Genomic DNA, 21,922 nt, shown 5'->3' on the forward strand with positions numbered 1-21,922 from the left:
TCCTCTGCTGCTGCTGCTGCTAAGTCGCTTCAGTCGTGTCCGACTCTGTGCGACCTCATAGACGGCAGCCCACCAGGCTCCCCCATCCCTGGGATTCTCCAGGCAAGAACACTGGAGTGGGTTGCCATTTCCTTCTCCAATGCATGAAACTGAAAAGTGAAAGTGAAGTCGCTCAGTCGTGTCCGACTCTTAGCGACCCCATGGACTGCAGCCTACCAGGCCCCTCTGTCCATGGGATTTTCCAGGCAAGAGTACTGGAGTGGGGTGCCATGTTAGTCCTCTAAGAGACATTAAACACATCAGTGATGACATTTTCTTCACAAGGATATGCATTAACAGCCTGGACCTTGATAATTCCTCCGTTCCTCCTCCCTGCCCTTTTTTTGTCTTCCTTTCAAACTCCCCTTGAAGCCTACTCCCACTCTTAACCCCAAGACATGCTGATTGGTATACACAGGTAACATCTTTATTTTTTAACTTTTTTGGTTGTGCCACAGGGTTTGTAGGATCCTAGTCAGAATCCCTGACTAGGGATCAAACCCTGTCCCCAGGAGTGGAAGTGTCGAGTCCTAACCACTAGACCAGCAGGGAATTCCCAATGAATAATATTTTAAATTCTTCTCCAGAAGTCTATCCCACAGTCTTGAGAGGGGAGAACTGCTGAGCTGGGGACGGTGGGCTTTCTGTCTCAGGAAAGGGAGGAAGGCAGTGAGGTGACAGTTGGATCCACAGCTGCAAGCTGGAACCTGCTGGAAAACCTGGGCTATGATACGGCAGAGATCACAAAGACCAGATGCAGAATGCAGGGGCTGAGTTTCAGGCATTTGGGAGTTGTGTTAGGAACAAGGGGCTGATGGAAAACAAAACATGCAGCCAATACAAGCAACCTTTCGCTACTAGAGCTCAGTGTTGAGAAGGCATTCGGCATTTTCTAGTAAATAGGAATTGACAAGGATAAGAAAGCAGGAGGGCCAGGGAGGTGCTGTCTGCCTCTCAGAGGGTTCTTTACCATAAGGGTTGCCAGGGCCTCCTCCAGGGGATCTTCCCCGGGATCAAACCCACATCTCTTGTGTCTCCTCCATTGCAGGCAGGTTCTTTACCATTAGTGCCACCTGGAAAGCCCTAATAAATAGGAATTTGCCTTGGACAAGAAAGCAGGGGTCTCAGGGAGGTGCTATCTGCTTCTCAGAAGACCAGACTAGAGGATATGACTTCCTCAAAGCTTCCTGATAGTGGAATATTGTTTTAATAACAAAGAAAGCCATTCACTTCGCAATTAAAAAAAAATAAAGAAAATGCAAATAGCTTGGGAGATGCTTATTGGGAATGCTTTTAAGTCAAATGATGGCATCTGGTCTACTCCTAATGTGATACATAGAGCTGGTTAGAACATTAGATGGTCATGTGCCCTTGGAAGAAAACTGGGTGTGGTGGCTGCTCCTGAAGAGGGTCATGAAAAGGGAACTGAACTCAGTGAATATGAACTGCTGTCCATGAGAAGTTCTTCTGTTCTTAGGCTGTTCATAGGATGTTTGTAACCTATCGATTTGAGCAGATATATACTAGTGGGAACTGAAAGATTTTAGTCCAGTCCGTTCTTTTTACACATGGGAAAGCAGGCTGTGAGATGTTCAGTGTCTTTTTTATCATCTAACATGTTAATGGCAGAGCGAGGGTTATAATGCTGAGGTGTCCTGATAGAGCTTAATAACAGAGAGACAGGAATCATCCTTATCATCATGTTAGATTTTCTCTTGCTCCCAGGTCGGAGGCTGTTATCTCTGGGAGTAGAAGAGCAGACACAGCTGAAAAGCAAACCTGGGACTTAAGAATTCAGAGTTCTGGAATACTAGAGATGATTAGATGCACAGCCAGGGCAGGTCTCTTATGCTATGTCAAGACCATGTTTGGAAAGACTTGAGGCTGGAGGTGTGGATGGTGGCTCTGCAGAGACCCCTGAATCCTCAGTGCCCCATTCCTCTCCTCTAAGAGGCAGCACTTCTGGCATGTGGGAAGATGCTGCAGAAGCCTGCAAGGCAACAGGCAGACCCCTTGGGAGCTGTCCTTCCTCCTCTCCTGAAGCTCCGGGCATTAACTGGGTTATACCCCAGCTCAACTCAGCTGTGAACCTGCTCAGCCTAATAAGGTAAGGAAGAGTGTATACCCCAAGGAGTTAATAAGATTTAGCTAGCATGTGCCAGATATGGTTTCCCAAGTGGTGGTAGTGGTAAAGAATTCGCCTGCCAATGCAGGAGAAGCAAGAGATTCGGGTTTGATCCCTGGGTCAAGATCACTTGGTGAGGGAAATGGCAGCCCACTCCAGTATTCTTCCCTGGAAAATTCCATGGGCAGAGGAGACTGGTGGGCTACAGTTCATGGGGCCGCAAAGAGTTGGACACAACTGAGTAACTCAAAACAGCACAGCATGTACTAGCAAGGGCTACGTGGGAGTACCACTGAGACAATGTTGCGGGTGTTTGATCAACATGGCCAGAATGAAAGAGTGGATAAGTTCAAATTCACTGAGCTGAGGGTACTTTGTCAGGACCTGGGCTTAAACAAGAATTCAGGGGATGGACCACTCACTGTTAGGTGGCTCTTGAGAGTCCTGGAGATGGCTCATTTTAAGCAGGATGAAAATACCTGGGTTGCCCTGGCAGATGATAGAGGAAGGAATAAAAAGGCAGAGGGAAGTGGACATATAGGAATGGAAATATGAGCCCAGAAGACCCACTGTGCACCAAAGCCATCCAGAAGGTATTAGGGACTGACATCCCTAAGACATTCAATGGTATCTCCCCTCTGCAGGTGGGAGAGACAAATACAGTGTTGGCTCACTAACAGCCATGAGGATGAGGGTCAGCTATATACAGAGGTCATGTGATTGCACCCAATCTCCAGGGACCAGTGGCTGTGATGATCAAGACAAATGGCAAGTCTGGAGAGCAGCCAAGGGGGCTTGACTCTCAGGAAGCTGTAGGGCTGGTTACTGATGTGTGGAATCCCTAGGGACAAGACAGGTAGCAGGCAACAATGGCATTGCTTCATATCCACCAATAAGACAAAATGGACCATCAGAAGACAAGGATCTCTGTTCCAATAAATAGCCATGACTCTTCCATCTTCCTGGACCTGAGTCAGTTCTCAAATCTGGTACACACTGGCTGAAGAGGAGGCAGGGTCCCTGAAGAAAGTGTCCTGCAGCTTGAATAAGTGTCTAATGTAATGATTATAAAGTCCTCTCCAAAGGACTCTGTAGGATTTTCTTAGGTGATTACACTCGGGGCAGCACTCAAACATTTGAAGCACTAGTGGACACAGGATCTGAACTGATGTTGATATCTGGAGACCAAAATGCCATCATGTCCACCTGCTTAGAGTAGAAACTCACAAGATTAATAAAGTAGTCCTAAGTTCTGTTGGAGAAGGCAATGGCACCCCACTCCAGTACTCTTGCCTGGAAAATCCCACGGACGGAGGAGCCTGGTGGGCTGCAGTCCATGGGGTCGCTAAGAGTCAGACACGACTAAGCAACTTCACTTTCATGTTTCACTTTCATGCATTGGAGAAGGAAATGGCAACCCACTCCAGTGTTCTTGCCTGGAGAATCCCAGGGACGGGGGAGCCTGGTGGGCTGCCGTCTATGGGGTTGCACAGAGTCGGACACGACTGAAGGGACTTAGCAGCAGCAGCAGCAGCAAGTTCTGTTAGCAGCAGGTCCACTGGGTTCAAAAATCTGACCACCAGCCATTTACCTGGTCTAAATGTATAATTTGTATTGACACAATGGGCATTTGCAGTAAACACACACTGGATGCTTGACTGGAGGCTTGGCCAAGGGTAACTTGGCCTCTATCTTCCTGGACCTGGGTCAGTTCTCAAATCTGGTACACACTGACTGAAAAGGAGACAGGGTCCCAAAGAAAGTGTCCTGCAGCTTGAGTAAGTGTCTAATGTAATGATTCTAAAGTCCTTCTTCAAAGGGCTCTATAGGTTTTGGCCTAGGACACTGCCCCTCCCCCACCAAGAGTATAAATGAAGACAATTTGTTATTCACCACTATCCCCACCCCATGCAATACTGTTCTGATTTAGTCTCCCAGTGAAGGAGGCGTAGTGTCCGAGGTTTCTGCCTGGTCTTACCAACAAAGAGAACAGAGAGAAATATGTGCAGAACTCAGAGAATCCACTTGGGTGGTTCTTGATCCTCCTTACCCAACTGTAACTACAAATGGTCCAAGTAGAGTAGAGTTTATTTTCCAAAGGCTGAGACCACTCTGGACCCATTTGGAATGAGCATTTGGGCCATAACACAGGTAAGTGACTGAGACCTTCAGAGCTACTGGCTGAAGGTGAGGGGAATCTAGAATGGATGGCAGAGGAGGGATGCGATGAGAACCACATACGGTCCTGAGGCAGATCATCTGCCCAATGCAGGACTTTCCTCATGAACACTCCTTGCTCTCAGACAGCCCATTGGTCCAGCTAAAACTGTCTCACTGCAAGGCTCTTTCCAGTCAATCCTCCTTCCTTTGCCATTTCCTTTCACAGGCATCAGACTTCCCTAGTCCTTTTGTCTGTCCTTTTATCCTTTACAGTCATTTTGCATTTCTAACTTTGTCCTTCTATCTGCTTCTGAAGGACCTGTACTGACACAACAATCACGTCTCCTACATAGAAAGCAATGAGCAGGGACTTCCCTGGTGGTTCAGTGGCTAAGACTTTGCCTTCCAAGGCAAGGCGTGTGGGTTCGATCCCTGACTGGGGGACTAAGGGATTTCCCTGATGGCTCAGACAGTAAAGAATTTGCCTGCAATGCAGGAGATCCAGGTTCAATCCCTGGGTTGAGAAGATCCCCTGGAGATGGGAATGGCTACCCACTCCAGTATTCTTGCCTGGAGAATTCCATGGACACAAGACTCTGGCAGGCTACACTCCATGGGGTCAAAAAGAGCTGGACATGACTGACTGACTAACACTATCTCTGGGGGAGGCTAAGATCTCACATGCCTTGCTAGCAAAAAACCAAAACATAAAAGATAAGTAATATTGTAACAAATTCCATAAAGACTTTAAAAATGGTCCAGATAAAAAAATTCTTAAAGCAGTGAGCATAAATCAGTAAGGTTTAGAAAACAAATAAAAATGGAACTAATAAGAGCATATTCATTATTCAGAGAATATTCATGAGCATAATTGTTGGATGCTATTTTATTACATATGATCATACCTGAATTTTATTTGTGTCAATCAAGTGCTGTGCCATGGATTTTAGGATAATTGCAAAGAAGAACCAGGAATGCTGTTAGGAAAAGAAAAGACAATCAGAAATTTATTATCTTACAGCAAAGTAATGATAATTCTGTTCTTTACAACATGCGATACTATAAAATCTTTATCTTGGAATGTATTCTTTGAAATTAAATGCATCAGAGCAATAATATAGTCTCCATGATGTTAGGATCATCCTTAGCAAAATTCTAATGGGAAATGTAAATACCAGATATTTCTGTTTCCCAGTCATCTCTAAGACTGTATAACACAAGAAACTGGCTTATTTGACATGGCTGATTAGACAGTCGTCTTAGGAAATACTTATTCATGGGGTGTTCTACCTGTTTTCCTTAAACAAAACTAAATGTTGTAGCAGGCCCACCCCTCACATTACGATGGGTAGAGGCGAGTAAAAACGGAAGCTGTATGTTTAAGTATTTAAAAGCTAACAGAGTTTTAAATAAAGTATGTTGGCTTTTCCTACCTTGACAAATACAACTTCATGACAGTTTGGAATACTGTACCTGAATGTGGGAGCATAGGAAGCACATGACCCTGGCCCACCCCTTCCTCTCACCTGGGGCTCCGTCCTGCCCTGAGGGACCTGGTGTGACTGTCCAGCCTGCAAGCCCAAGCGCTGCCCACAAACCTCTCCACAGTTCCTGCCCACAGTTCCTCTCTCCCACCAAACGCTGCTCCTGCCTTAGGTCTGGGGCTACACTCAGGCAACAAGAGTTTCCCTCTTTAGTATGGACTTCTAAAGAGGTGTAAGCAGGCCCAGGAATAAACCTACAAGCTCTAAAGGTGGGGGCCCCTAGGAATCCTTATAGTTCCAGGCAGCCCTCCTTTGACTCCCCTCACACTTTGCCTCATGAGAAGGGGTGCACTTGGAAAAGGCCAAAGAATACCCAGGGCTTTCCAGGTGGTGCTAGTGGTAAAGAACTGGCCGCCGATCCAGGAGACACAAGGGATGTGGGTTTGATCCCTGGGTTGGGAAGATCCTCTGGAGAAGGAAATGGTACCCCACTCCAGAATTCTTGCCTGGAAAACTCCATGGGCAGACGACCCTGGTGGGCTGCAGTCCATGGGGTCACAAAGGGTCAGACACAACTGAGTACACACAGCAGCAAAGAACACCCAAGGATGCTAGGTAGGCAGCCTTCTCCAGCGACCCTGTCCCCACCCTCACCCCGTTACAGTCTATTCTCTATGCAGTCATCAGAGAGATCCTTTTGAACCAAGGTCAGCTCAAGTCATTTCTCCCTTCAAAGGGCTCTCATGGCTCCCAGTTTCTCTCCCAGCGGAAGCCCAAGCCCTGACAGTGGCCCACAGGCCTTACGCTACCCGCCTAACCTCCTGGTGCCTCTCTGACTTCATCTTGCCTCCTCTCTTTGCTTACGTGGCTCCTGACCTTCCTGCCATCCTTTAGGCATGTCCACCAGGTGTGCTGCTGCCTTACGACATTATACAGGTCTTCCCCTCAATCTTTATTTTCTTTAATTGAAATACAGTTGACTTAATAATGTTATGTAAGTTTCAGGTGTACAACATAATGATTCAATATTTTTATGGAGTGCACTCCTCAAGGTTATTATAAAATACCGGCAATATACCCTGTGCTCCTCATTACATTGTTGTCGTTTATTTTATACCTAGCAGTTTGTACCTCTTAATCCCCTTGACTTATTTTGCCCCTCCCCTCACTCCTTTCCCCTCAGATAACCACTAGTTGGTTCTCTGTATCACTAAGCCTGTTTCTGTTTTCTTATACTCACTTGTTGGCTTTATTTTTTAGATTCCACATATAAGTGAACTAAATTTTGCTATTTGTGACATCATGGATGGACCTGGAGGGCATTACATGCTTAGTGAAATAAGTCAAAGAATGACAAATACTGTATGTTTCCCCTTCTCCCTTTAATGTTCTACCCTAAACGTCTCTAGCTCTCTCACCCCCTTCACATTTTTTGCTGAGGTCTTTCCTTCTCCACAGCTCTATCCTGACCACTGTATTTAAAACTGTAAACCTCACTTTGCACTCAGTGCTCCCCATGCCCTTACCTGCTTGATATTTTCTTTTCCCATGCTACTTCTCACCGCTGAACATGCAATTTTTTCCCAACATTTTTTAAAACCTTTTTTAAGGTTTTAAAGCATATTTAAAGACTTTTTTTTTAATCTTTAGGCCACACCGCCTGGCATGTGGGATTTTTTTAAATCGATTTTTTAAATTTTAAAACTAATTTTTTAATTTTAAAACAAAAGAAATTAGAATTACTTTACAATGTTGTGTTAATTTCTGCTGTGCAACATGAATCAGCTGTATGTATACATACATCCCCTCCCTCTTGAGCTTCCCTTCCACCCTGCCCTCCCACCCGACCCTCCCCTCTAGGTCATCACAGAGCATCAAGCTGAGCATCCTGGGTCACACAGGAACTTCCCACTAGCTATCTGTTTCACACATGGTAGTGTATATACGTCAATGTGACTCTTGTAGTTCATCTCAACCTCTCCTTCCCACATGCGGGATATTAATTTCCTGATCAGGGATTGAACCTGAGCCCCCTACATTGGCAACGTGGAGTCTTAACTACTGGACAGCCAGGGAAGTCCCTGAACATGCAATTTAATTAACTTTGCTATTATGTGGGTCATTTACTATTTTTTATCTGCAGTACTAGGTAAACTTCCCAAAGGCAGAGATTTTTATTCTATTCTCTATATGCATATCAAGTGCCAAGGATGGTGAGGATGGTGTTTGTTGTATGGAAGGCACTTGGAACATATTTGCTGGATAAATTGAATGAATATGCTCATACAGCTAATTTAAATTTAAACAAACAAACCACTTGACCTAGACAACTTTGATTTTAGTGAAATGCTGATGCTTATTGATCCAGCCTCAGCCCTCTCTAGCTACTTACTCATCAATCATCTATCTGTCAAGTCATGATAGATAATTAATTTAGCAGGGGACTACATTCACAAGTCTATAATAACTTAGAGTTATATCTTCATAAGCTTCTCACCATCTTTTATGTTACTACAAATGCATGTGTTGCAACTTTTGGGGGAAAAAGAGTAGCTGTTTCTCTGCCTCCTTTCTGCTGTCAGTCTACTCATTAATATATCATTAATCCTTTTGTTGGTATTTTTCCTCTTGTTGTGCCTAAAAACCCCATAAACTTTATTTTGGGTACACTTAGTACTTTTGAATGTTACAGGCCATTCTTAAGAGTCATTCATTTTGCCTTTAGGCCAAAGGACCTGAGTCCATTCTACTTTTAAAGATGATCTGTTCTCTTAATACTGGAGGAGGGCATGGCAACCCACTCCAGTATTCTTGCCTGGGGAATCCCATGGACGGAGGAGCCTGGTGGGCTACAGTCCATGGGGTCACATGCTACTGTTCCAACACGAAGCTTACACCAGAAACCATAAGAGAAACGATCTATAAAAATCAATGACTCCTATCACCTTCAGAGTTGAGTGTAAGCCATCCCAGTGAAAGCCCGTCTTTAAATTCTTTACCTTCAGGACATGCTTGACTGTTGTGGAGTCATTTGATTGCAAAAGACCAGTCATATTTTTAACCAGTTCTTCATGTATAGTTCTCTCCTTGTATGCCGTAGTCTTGAACACAAACTGAAGAAAATCCAAACAGTGAAAAAAAAGTTAAACACTTAAAAACAAAGGGTCAAAAATTATGTTCCATGAATAACTCATGTCTCAAAATTATCTGCTCATGCCAGATTTTGTCATGAAATAAATGAAGGCCCAATGATAAGTGTAATACACACCTGCTCCTACTGAGGGCTTTGTACAGGTAGAGCCTTGCTCACCTAAGCTCTCCTTGACATACTCTTAGTAGAAATAAAAAAGAAGATCAGAGAGCAATTCAGCGGGTTCAAGGAAACATGGAGGGCTTTGACCCACCTACTGAGGGCACATTTCCCCTTCTCCTTCCTTCCACTGGCAACAGGTGGGTGGCATGGTAGCATTTCTTCATCCTGAAAGGGTAGAGCACCCACTCAAATAGCCAAGTGGGGAACCTGGTGCCTTCCAGAGGCCAGTAGGAGAACTGCCCATGAGCCCGGGGTCCACTACCTCCTCACTCTGAGACGTGGCAACCAAGAGGTTCATAAACATTGGCCGTCAGTAAGATAACAAAGGCTGCTGGCCTTTTCCTTAAAAGATCGGTTGTTGGCACAGTGAGTGCGTGTCATGGTTTAGTCTTCCATATTTCTTCATATATTTTAAGTATCAATTCATGCACATATATTTCAAGTACAAAATGCTTATGATGTTTTACTTATGAGTTGGGTTTGCCTCAAGGAAGGTCATTTCTTTATAATATTCACAGTTTGGACTTCACTATCGTCAAGGGTGAAGACAGACAAGAAACAAAGCAGAGGCACTTTGCATTTGGGGTCTATAGCTATTTCTTTGACTTCATAGCACATTGATGCCTAAATCTCCTGAGGCGTCTGACTTCTCCAAGCTCATCCCAAAGGAGAAGAATAAGGCTAAGAGATGCATGAAACTAGCTAAAATCAAGAGTAGTACAATTTTCCCCCTCATGGATTATGACTCCTATGAGGGTAATGTAATCAACTATCTAATCCTATGCACAGTTACTTAGCTCCAAGGGCATTTTGACTAGCTCTGAAATTTTTTAAAATTTTGGCTAAACCATGTCAATCCCATGAGTTGCTATAAACGATGGTATCTAATTAGATCAACTTTAGACATACATCTTTGAAAAAGACACGGTGAGTGTATGTGTACATTTTGGATATTGTAGATGGAGTGAGTTAGCAGCATTTAGCACCACTGAACTTGAAATGGTGTTTAGCATATTTCTGAATAAGTATGAACTATATCAACTATCACATTTTGCAAGGACATCAAAGCAGGTATTGACCCCAGTTTTCATTAAACTCTTAGGTGTGGAGCTTAATATTATTGTATATGTTAGAAATTAATTTTTTTCCATTAAGGGTGAAAAAAAAATCAGATTCCTTGGTCAAGGTCAGACTGTCAGCCATGTACTATATATAGCAGGAGTCAAATCACAGAGTCAGATAGCTGGATGTTCATCTCATCCACTCATCTCACTTCACAGAGAGGAAATGTGAGGTTCAGACAGGCTGATCACTCCGAGTTAACGATCTAACCCTAACTAGAATCTAGTTTTCCATTTTCTACTTTAGTGCTTTTTCCAGAATAAATTTTAGTTGGTTATATATATTTGTCTGTATTTGTTTTAGACATATGAAATTATGTTATGAAACATCTTTAGGAATTGTCATCAGCTTGAAAATCCACGTAGGTGTATTTCTGGATTTAAAACACTGACAAAATGTGGTCCACTGGAGAAAACACTTCAAAGCAAACTCAATAAGTATCCTCCTACATCATAAAATCAAATGGTCTCGTCAGGATTTTTTTAAATATCCTGGTTAAAAATAAGGACTGCTCCAGGAAGCACTGCCAGGATACCACTCTAAGAGCATTACAGATTGCTTCTATGAGCTGATATAAGGCTCTCATCAGGAACTAGCCTTGGCTGTCACAAAAATAGTCACATCAGTGGGTTCTAAAAGCAATTTTTGGTAATTCTACTGGAACAAGGTAAATAATATGTGTGTTGAAAAGGAGATGACTTGGTATGACAGAGATTGGGAAATTTTTTTCCTTTCATGCCCTCCGGAGCTTGAAATGGAAAACTGGGGTAAGGGTTGAGAGAATGAAAATTCTATAGATGATTCTGCTGAACAGTAAACTCATCAATATCCTATAAAAGGAAGCTATGCCTCTGTCTTACAGAGCAAACTAAAAAGGCATTTGTAGATGGAACTGGCCTTTGGCAACTGAATTGTAGACCTTATTGGGTAAAATCATACCATAGGGAAATTATTGTGAAATTACTATTTTTGGCATATAAGGGCACACACTCATACTTAGATATTTGGGAAGACATTTAACTTTTCTGACAGATAAAAAAACATGTTAATATGAAACTGTAATGGGAGTAATTCCTCACTGATAATATCTCAGAGGGGTTCACTCCAGAATAAAATTTTTAGTTATTTCTTGCTGTCACAAAATTTTAGCACAAAGGACCCCAAATTTCTTCTCTGGTTGCCTTTTTAGACATCTAAACTACATGGGCATATGTCTACCTATATATATTCATGGAATATTTTCTTTTAATTAAAAAGTTCTATGTCTCTTAAAAGAGATAATCTATACATAAAAATTGAAATTTAGGTCCTTTGTTTATATAAAGGAATATAAGATACTTTTATTTATCTCTGGATGGTTTTTTTCTTTTCCTTCAAGAAGATGACCTTTAGGCTGGAACTATAATGTGCAAACATCATCACAAGTTCACTGGCATAAATTCACAGGCCAACTGAAAATGAGAATATAAACATGTCCAAGTGAACATCTGACGAAGGCCACTGGAGGAAGCAGTGCACACTGATGGGATGGGCTAGTGGTTCATGCCGGAGGAGAAAGGACTTAACATACCAGAAGCAGGTACAAATATACAGTAACTGGGAAAATGAAATAATGCCTGAGAAAACAATAAAAAGAGCTAAGAAAACATTACAGAAGAAACAGCACATTCAACAAACCAACAGGAGGCATCTTCCTTAAATTTACAGAGGAATTTCATATATTTCTAATGTTGATTTCAAAAGACCATACTTTCGTTTTCTCCTGCACTTCTTTCTTTGCTTTTTCTCCCCATATAAATATTCATTTGCACATGTATGCATTATTTATATATTGAAATAATACATTAAGCCCATTAATGCAAAAAAGAAGGAGTTCTAGGTCACTAAAGGGAAAGTTCAGTATGACTGGGGTGGGCACCATTCAGCTAAAGAGGGGAACTCCTCACTTATTGCAGACAGGAAATGAGACAAGCCACACAGCACAAGGGGATACAACCAACGCCCACGTGGCAATTTCATACCTTAATGTAGGACTGGACAGAGTGGTCCAGCTGTTCCTCATGGCACTTGGCCACGATGTCGGTCAGAACCCTGGAAGAGCAAAGCTGTTGAGTGGCCTTTCTGGAGAAGGCAGGAAAATACCACTTGGTTTGTCACTGAAGTGCTTGGTGAGCTGGGCACTTAATCATTACTGAATGAATGAATGAACCAATTTCAAACTCAGTACCGGGTGTTCAGTATCTATAACATCCATTAGCCATTTCCAACCTTGAAATTTCTAAACACGAAGATAAAAGTAATGTCTTATGGCTGCTATTACAGTTTGTGTCTGCTGACAATGTCTTTTTGGAAAAGGAATTGATTTTAGTATCTTATTAGAACTTAAGATCTTTAACCTCTAAGTATCACATTCTGTTTTTAAAGAGCTTGTCTTCCAACTTAGAGGTGTTATATATGTGCTTTTGGAAAAAGTATTCAGTCTAAAATGTAAGTTTTTGGGTTTTCCTCCTTAGCTGGGTTAGAGTCCAGTAGCAATGGTGGTACAGGTTGATTTCTTCACATTAATCCTTGCAGTTACTCCATGGCTGTAGTGCTTAGGAATATCTCAGAATTTTAACAGGTCTATCTGCTGAAATATTTAGGAGTTTTTGCCAATAGATGCATATACTCATGCTGAAAAGAGTACAACCTGAAGGCACAGTTGGGGACTTCTAATCTGGCTCCAGAACTGGATGGTTATAGGAATGTTAGAGATGTTATAATTTTCTAGCTTCAGAGCTTTACTTTAAAAATGATGCTGTGCTTAGTCACTCAGTAGTGTCCTACTCTTTGTGACCCCATGGACTGTAGCCAGCCAGGCTCCTCTGTCCACGGGGATTCTCTAGGCAAGAATACTGGAGTGGGTTGCCATTTCCTTCTCCAGGGGATCTTCCCAACCCAGAGATCAAACCTGGGTATCCCACATTGCAGGCTGATTCTTTACCATCTGAGCCACCAGGGAAGCCCAAGAATACCGGAGTGGGTAGCCTATTCCTTCTCCAGGGGATCTTCTCGACCCAGGAATTGAACCAGGGTCTCCTGCATTGTAGGCGGATTCTCAACCAGCTGAGCTATGACTGTCTTTCTAAAAGAGGCTAATAATATGTGTGGTAGTTATGAAGGTACTAGAGACATTTCAATGTCAATACCTGTGATGGATTCATTTTGATATTTGGCAAAACTAATACAATTATGTAAAGTTTAAAAATAAAATAAAATAAAAAAAAATAGTAATTTTTTTCCAGAATGCTGTGACTAATATTTTTTAAAAAAAAATGAACTTTAGGAATATATGATTCAATAATTAACTGAAAACCCTATCACTAGAAAGAGAAGATTGTAATTTGCTAAAGTCACCAGACAGATTAGTAATGTTGAAAGAATGTAGCGAAGGCAAATTTAAAGCGAGAACAGTGAAAGAAAAACTGAACATAAAAAGAAAAATAAGATTTAGTGGGGAAAAAATGGTACAGCTACTCAGGAAAATAATTCGGCATGTTCTTAAAACTAGCACTTTTGGGACTTGCCCAGTGGCTTAGTGGCTAGCTCTCTGAGCTCCGAGTGCAGAGGGACTGAGTTCAATCCTTGGGCAGGGACCTAGATCCTCCATGCTGCAACTAGGAGCATGCATGCCACAACTAAACACCCTGCATGCTGCAACAAAGGCCAAAGATCCTGTGTGTCACAACTAAGCTCAATAAATAAATAAATATGAAAAAACCCAATGCATACAACTACCATATGACCTAGCAACTGTTCTTTTCAGAGAAATGGAAACTTATGTTCACCCCAAATCTACCAAAAACTGGAAACAATCCAGCTATCCTTCAATGGGTGAGTTTTAAACATATTATGATATAGAATACTACTCACATAAAAAGGAGAGAACTATTGATTGATGTAACAACCTGGATGAATCTCCAGAGAGTTATGCTGAGTGAAAAAAGCCAATTCCTAAAGGTTACACACTGTCATATGATATAATTCCACATTTGTGCGTGTGTGCATGCTCAGTCATGTCTAACTCTTTGCAATCCCATGGGCTATAGCCCATCAGGTTCCTCTGCCCATGGGATTCTCCAGGCAAGAATACTGGAATGGGTTGCCATTTCCTCCTCCAGGGGATCTTCCCTACCCAGGGGTTGAACCTGTGTCTCGTGTCTCCTGCACTGGCAGGCAGATTCTTTACCGCTGTGCCACCTGGGAAGCCCTCATAAATCCATATAACTTATATATAAATTTAAAATAGACTATATAATAAATTTATCAACTTATATAAATACATGGAATATATAATATAAAAATATATGTACTCATATTACATATAAAATTTCAATATAATATATATAAAATTCTTAAAGTAACAAAATTTTAGAGATGGAGAAAAGATTAGCAGTTGCCAGGAATAACGGGTGGGGACCGAGATGAGAAAGAAGTAGGTGTGTCAATAAAAGGGCAACATGAGGGATCTTTCTGGGAAGGGCGATGTTCTGTCTCCTGCTTCTTTCAATGTCAATATTCTGGGATTGATACTGTCCTATAGTTTTGCTAGATGTCACCATTGGGAACATCTGATGAGAACATGAGCTCTCTTTTGTATTACTTCTTACAACTGCAAGTGCCTCTATAACTATCTCAAAATAAAAAAGTATACTTAAAAAGCACAAAGGAAAAGTTAAAAAAAGAGGTCTAAAACTCCACGTGGATGATAATAGTAGATGATTAGAAGGTAAGAACTCAAGAGTGAGACATACTTAACTTTGAGATATATGTTCAAACGAAACGCAAGCATACACAGTTATGTAGCCACTCAGTTATAGTTAGAGTTGTCTGTCACCACAGCTTATAAAATCTCTTCTCCCAAGGCTGTGCTATGAATACCTGGTCACAGTGGTGCTTATTTCATCTTCTTCATTCTGTACCAGAATCTTGAAGAGCTGATTCAAGATTATAGGCAGAAAACTCATGATTGCATGAATCTTTTCCACATTCAGTAAGTTCTGTTAAATTGGCAGGACAGAAAAAAAAAGGTCATTGATTAAATTTAAAGCACATTCGACTGATGTTCATCAGGACTTGAATATGAATACAGCAGTTCACCTTTGTTTGGCTTTATTTTTCATGGCATTTCTCATGACATACAGGCATGAGGGTAAATGTTGCAAAGACTCTACATCTAATTAACTAATTCAGAGTCAATTGACTCTGATTTTCAACCATTTTTATGTTGGAGAAACTGATCTTTGCTTACTCTTCCATTATACAGACAGACACCTTTTAGGAACTGTGAAATAAAATCATTTCCTCTTGGAAATGGTAAGGTGTTTAAAAAGCTTCAGGAATAATTACCCTGAAGCTTGCTACTCAATGCAAAATGTAAAGGTCTGCTTTGCCTATTTCCATCCTGGAGACCACTGCAACTATTTGAACATCATGTTACCTTACAGGAGCGAACGAAATTCGAGGTAGGTGACTGAGACATATCTTTCTCCCTTTTTTGGCATTGTCGGAAAAATGCGTTCACATGTGGATCCTGAAACAGCAAAAAAAGTATTGATTTTTCTGATGACACATAAGCTGTGTAACAATCATGGTGATGGGAGGTGAGTCCTTCTGTAGGGCAGATGACTTGGTGTGAGGCGCTTTACCAAGGAGGCAGAGAGACAGACCTCTCATTTCTGGAGCTGTTCTGGCATGCTGAGGGCTTGATCTGAACCACAAAGTCTGCTCTCCTTCCTATTTCATTCTCAGAGATTTGTGTCCTTCTGGGCCACATGACAACGGCTAGAGAATTCCTTCTCTTGACTCTGTTCCTACTCCTTTCCTCCCTCTTTTTTTTTCTTTCTTTCTTTCTTAAATTCTCTTCTATCATCTTCCTGTTCCTGCTTATTCCACAGACTTCTATCATTTATTCTTACTATTCTTTAATACACACGAGAATGGGTACGGTTTAATATGCACAGGGATACTTTCAGACTTAAAATGTCAGCGTTAATAAAAAATTAGGAAGTCCACCTGGCATCGTGAAATAAAAGTTGACTCCTGTCCTTTGTTAGGGGCAGAACTGTGTCCCCTCCAAAATCCATGTGTTGAAGTCCCAACTCCCAGTACCTCAGGTTGTAACCATATTTGAAAATAAGGCCTCTAAAGAGGTAATTATGGTAGTTCGTGTGGTCCTAGCCCAAATATGACTGATGTCTTTACAGAAGAGCAAACTTGGATATTCACACACAAAGGAAAGCCAAGGAGGGAGGCTTTGGAAGAAGACAATACTCTGACACCTTGATCTCAGACGACCAGCCTCTACAACTGTGAGAAAATATATTTCTGTTTAAGCAACCCTGTCTGTGGTATTTTATAATGGCAGCTGGAGCAAACCAATCTGTCCTTTAATGTTGTTTCCTGAAGCAAATGTCACGTTGGAAATGCTGCGGATCAAAGTTACATAGTCAGGAAGTGGGATACAGACTCCCTGGTGGCTCAGGTGGCAAAGAATCTGCCTGCAATGCAGGAGACCCAGGTTCAATTCCTGGGTCAGGAAGATCCTCTGGAGAAGGGAATGGCAACCCACTCCAGTATCCTTGCCTGGAGAATTCCATGGACAGAGGAGCCTGGAGGACTACAGTCTGTGGGGTCGCAAAGAGTCAGACACGACTGAGAAACTAGCACTCTGAATTTTCACACTCTTCTGGGTGTTTCTCTGGCATTTGTCAGCTCTAGAGGGGCATCTGTGGTTTGAGTTCCCCACAGGTCAGTGTGTGTGTGTGTGTGTGTGTGTGTGTGTGTGTGTGTGTGAGTAATATTTTCAGTTTCATGTTATTTTTTCAAGAATTATTTAGTGAAAGCTATTTGTCAGATCCTCAGTTGGCATGGAGGACAGAGCTGTGGGCAAGGAAAACCCACACCCTTCCTCTGGTCCTTCCATAATGCCCCTGAGATGGATACGACACCATGGTTTCCACACAATTTCTATTTCTATTTTCTCACAATCAGACAGGTGCTTCAAAGGAAAACAGGGTGTCAGACGGTATATGACAAGATGATACAGCATGTCTGAGAGGTCAGCAGATAGGGAAGACTTCTTTGAGGAGGTGATATTTGAACCAAGATTTGAAGGATGCATAGGAGCTGAAAGACTGATGAGGGGAGGGGAGGCAGAGAGAGAGATAGCTTTCCTGGCTGAGGAAAGGCAGTGTCACAAAATCCCTGCATTCTGGAGGAATGGAAGCAGACAGAGGGCACAGTGCGTGAAAGGACCTTGGGTCTTCAAAAACTGACGTAAATACCGCTATAGAGGAAGGAAGGTGTCTTCCAGGGCGACGAGTGTGTGGGCAGTGGAAGCTGATATAGAGAAAGGTAAGTAACGGTGAGTCACAGAGGGACCTGAGCTGTTTGGAGGAAAGTAGCTGGAAGCATGACAAAGAGAAACTCAGGATTCTGAGATACATAAATGCAGGATTTGGTGGAGAACAGTCATCTTATTGTGACTTGACTGAGGCTGATGGCATCAGAGAAAAGATGTATTTAAGAAGTTATGATACAGGACTGGGGAAGAGGACTCAATTTGGCTTGAGGTGCCAGTGGTTATGGAAAGACATTTTGATCAATATATGCTGGATTATTTCACTTTTCTTAGCAACCAAGTATGTGCTCAAGCAAAACAAAACAAAACAGAAACTAAAAAACAACAAAAAAGAAACAAAACCAAACACACACACACACAACTACAACAACCAAATGCACGTTGAATTTAAGAAAGGAGCAATACTTATTCTATGTACAGGTAACAGTTTGCTTTGTAGTTCGTAATCAGTATCATAAAACTTCTCCCACTGCGCTAAAATAAGCTGCCTTGCAAGGGAAGGGGTGAGCTTTATGGTACTATGACAGTGGTAATAGTTCCCTGTGTTCAGCATTTTGTAGTTCATGAGATGTTTTCACATGCAGTTTCTCATTTTGAGCCTTACTGCAATCTTAGGTGGAGATTTTCTTTTATTGTTATCATTTTCCTGATGAGGACATGGGATTGTGGGGGTGAAGTGACTTGTCCAAAATCCCTGTGTCATAAGTTGACCAAAGTGGCTCTCAGACACAGTTTTGACCACTTCATGGCCTTTGCTCCATGACAGGAGGCTTGGATAGGCACTGGAAATTAGACTGAGTTTCAAGGGAAAGGTCCACAATTTTAATTTTAAATGTTTCATATTTTTAACACTTGGGTGTTGTCATTGGAAGCAAACCATCTTCCAAGGGAAGTGTCATCTTGATAAATACACTTCTGGAATTTTGGTCTGCAGTTGGATAGTATCAGGATAACATGCTCACCTGAGTGTTCACTGTTGATACAACAAATGTCGATACTTTGAAAAGTGGTTTACCACCATCGACCCATTTAATGTCACTCCCAGTGTGCTGTAAAAAAGAGTTTGTTACTGTCACTGTGGCAATTTGAGAGAAAGGAAATGTCAATAAATAGGTTATTTAGTTTATGTTAATTTGCCACCTTGATCCATTAGTCTCACATTACTATAGAGATGGAAAATGAGAGATGCAAATACATTTCGCAGTATTAGTAAATGATACCAATGTGATATCAGGAGATCATTTTGAATAGATCATTTCTACTGGCCACAAACAAAACAAGGTATTGAAATATTACAGGTACAGTTGATTTCTAATTACAATGGATGAATACATTAAGGTGGGATTAATTTAAATAGCCAATGGAAGATAACCTCATGCCATTTAGCCCATGTATCTTTTCTCTTAAGTTGTATGCTACCCAGTACCTTCCCATTTGCAGAATCTTGAAAGCTTAAATAATTTGGAGGCAGGCTCGTTGCTACTGGGATATTATACTCTTGAGAAGCTATCTGATCATCTTTCATCAAAGGAAGCCAAGCATATCCAACTGTTAAAAAAGAAAAACAGAGAGAAAACTTTTCAGTACACACCTTCACGGTGAGGAGTAAAAAGAAAGCTATTTATCATTTATGAATACAAAACCTAGTTTAAAAACTCTAAATAAATCAGCTCTTCAATTCAAGTCCCAGAGATGACATGTATGGCCATGTCGGATCGCTTCTGGTCAGTACCTGGGGTTTCCAGTGCCTCCTTCTTTTTGGCGTTGGCTTTCGCATTTATGTCACAAGTGACATGATGAAAAGAAAACAGAATATGGTGTTTCTCATGAAGTTGTGTTGGGAGCTCAATTTTCACCTGCAATGAAAGAGATAGTAGCTGGGATGAGACTGAAATCATTTCCTAGGGTCAGGGCAAGACAAAGCATAGGCACTTTAACCTTTTAAAAAGTCTTTAACTGAAATCTAGGTCCACGTTTAAGTCAGCACTAGAAGCACTGATTTAATTCTTAGTACATATCCATCCTGCTAGCACTAATGCATCAAGATTATATTTTTACTTCTTTATTGTGGTGGATGATGATAATTTAGACTACCCAGTGTTTCTCCTTAGGTAATTTATGTCATCATGGGCAAACTCTGGGACATAGTTTTGAGCAAACTCCAGGACGTAGTGAAGGACAGGGAGGCCTGGCATGCTGCAGTCCATGGGGTCACAAAGAGTCAGACACAACTGAGCGACTGAACAACAGATTTTGCCGTGAATTAAACACACACACATATACAAACAGACATACACATATGAAAAACACACAAGGAGACATAACTGTATAACGTAAATAAGGCACAGATTAAGGACTTATTATCAAGGGACATGAATTAAGTTGTCCTCGCCTCCCAAAGGGTGTGCATGGACCAAGCATCACTTGGGAGCTGGTTAGATGTACAGAAACTCAAGACACTACTCCAGACACGTGGAATCTGAATCTTCATTTTAACAAGATCCCCAGGCGATACTTTTCAGTTTTTAAATCTCTGTCACATAGGCTGTCATTTAATTCCCTCAACAGTCTTGTGAAGTAGGATGGTATAGAGGAAGCAAACAAGGCGAGAGACGTTAGGGGGCTTTGGGTCACTTAGGAGGACAGACTCGTCAGTAATTATTAGCACCTTCCAGGACAAGAACATCTGTCACACTGGAATCCCAGGATCCCAGGCAGGTAACCTACATTTAGTTCAATATTAGCAACAAGGTAGTGTCTAGAAAGAACATCAAATCAAGCAAGAAGGTGATAGTGAAAGTGAAGTGAAAGTTGCTCAGTTGTGTCCAACTCTTTGTGACCCCATGGACTATACAGTCCATGGAATTCTCTGGGCCAGAATACTGGAGTGGGTAGCCTTACCCTTCTCCAGGGAATCTTCCCAACCCAGGGATTGACCCTGGTCTCCCACATTGCAAGCAGATTCTTTACCAGGTAAGCCACCAGGGAAGCCCAGAGACCTAAGCAAATTATCTACCAATTTATTTATTAGACTCTGTGCATCTATATAGCTAGTTAATTTATTTTCACACTGTTCAGGAGAGAATTTATTAATAGATTTTCAGTGTCATCCCTGGGACAGTAGTATCAGCATCACTTAGAAACTTGTCTAAAAACGTGAATTCTCGGGCCCCATCCCAGACATATACAGGATCCAAAAATCCTGGGCGGGGGGGTGGGGCAGGGTTCAGTAATCTGTGTTTTAACGAGCCTTTTGGGTGATTCTATGCCTGGTAAAGTTTGAGAACTTCTGAATTAGAATGGTTTGCAGCTTACATATATTCATTATACACCAGCATTTTAACCTGGTAACAAAGCCAATATACAGTTTTTGAACTGTACATTCAATACATTCAATAACTAACAATGCAGAAGAATGAAATTTTCTTTTTTTAGCCAGAGCACATAGGAATGAAACAGGTGCTTAAGAATTCCAGTTAAACTACATATTAAGGCAAATACTCCTCAGAAGTGAGTACTGCAAATATTCACATTATATTTTTAACAGTGTCTTAGAAGAATTGATAGCCATGCTTATACTTAAGGCAATCATTTCTTTTTGCAATACAAAGCAGAAAATGGTTTTGAATCTGCATGGCATAGTTCACCAGGCTGTTCATGAGATACACGTTCTCCTGTGGAGAAGCTCACGGCTTTTACAAGGATTCCAGGAAGCACATGAGAGTGAGAGAGATTAAAAGCCACACTTAACCCTAAGAACATCCTTTTTTTCCTTTTAATCTTATACATCGACAGAGAATGTGCCTTTCAGATGGGCTTTGTCAAAGGGTCAATATTGTAGTAAATATTCAGTAATACGGTAATAGACTTTTCTCTTAATTTTTTTTTCACCTCTGTCCTAAATTTATAGGGAAAAAATTAAGAGCATTAAATGGATGTGGAAGAAGGAGATAAGGTTCCTCAGGTCTGTGGTTTCATCAGTGTTCTTTTAATAAGTTTAAAAATGGTCCGAGTATAACCAAGGGCAATAGGCAGAATAATAGCACCCCCACCCCCCCCACCTCCTGCCCACAGTGTCCCCGGGGCTTCCCAGGTGTGCTAGTGGTAAAGAACCCGTTTGCACAAGACATAAGAGACACAGGTTTGATCCCTGGGTTGGGAAGATCCCTTGGAGGAGGTCATAGCAACCCACTCAACTCCAGTATTCTTGTCTGGAGAATCCCATGGACAGAGGAGCCTGGTGGGCTATGGTCCATAGGATTGCAAAGAGTTGGACA

At 41.7% G+C, this 21,922-nt stretch overlaps 1 protein-coding gene across 11 annotated transcripts in view; it reads right to left on the minus strand.

Moving 5' to 3' along the window:
- The window catches only part of DOCK10 (dedicator of cytokinesis 10), a 305,001-nt gene that overhangs the window by 58,559 nt on the left and 224,520 nt on the right, over positions 1-21,922 (minus strand). For all 11 annotated transcript variants that reach the window (XM_024976734.2, XM_059875928.1, XM_010802445.4 and 8 more), the window contains 8 exon segments: positions 19,378-19,501; positions 19,072-19,193; positions 18,608-18,694; positions 15,723-15,815; positions 15,164-15,282; positions 12,265-12,334; positions 8,808-8,921; positions 5,230-5,301 (listed from right to left, as the gene is read on the minus strand). In XM_024976734.2, the coding sequence (XP_024832502.1) occupies positions 5,230-5,301; positions 8,808-8,921; positions 12,265-12,334; positions 15,164-15,282; positions 15,723-15,815; positions 18,608-18,694; positions 19,072-19,193; positions 19,378-19,501 (801 nt within the window).

The sequence above is a fragment of the Bos taurus genome, chromosome 2, assembly GCF_002263795.3.
Source record: "Bos taurus isolate L1 Dominette 01449 registration number 42190680 breed Hereford chromosome 2, ARS-UCD2.0, whole genome shotgun sequence".
In the NCBI taxonomy this organism is placed as follows: domain Eukaryota; kingdom Metazoa; phylum Chordata; class Mammalia; order Artiodactyla; family Bovidae; genus Bos; species Bos taurus.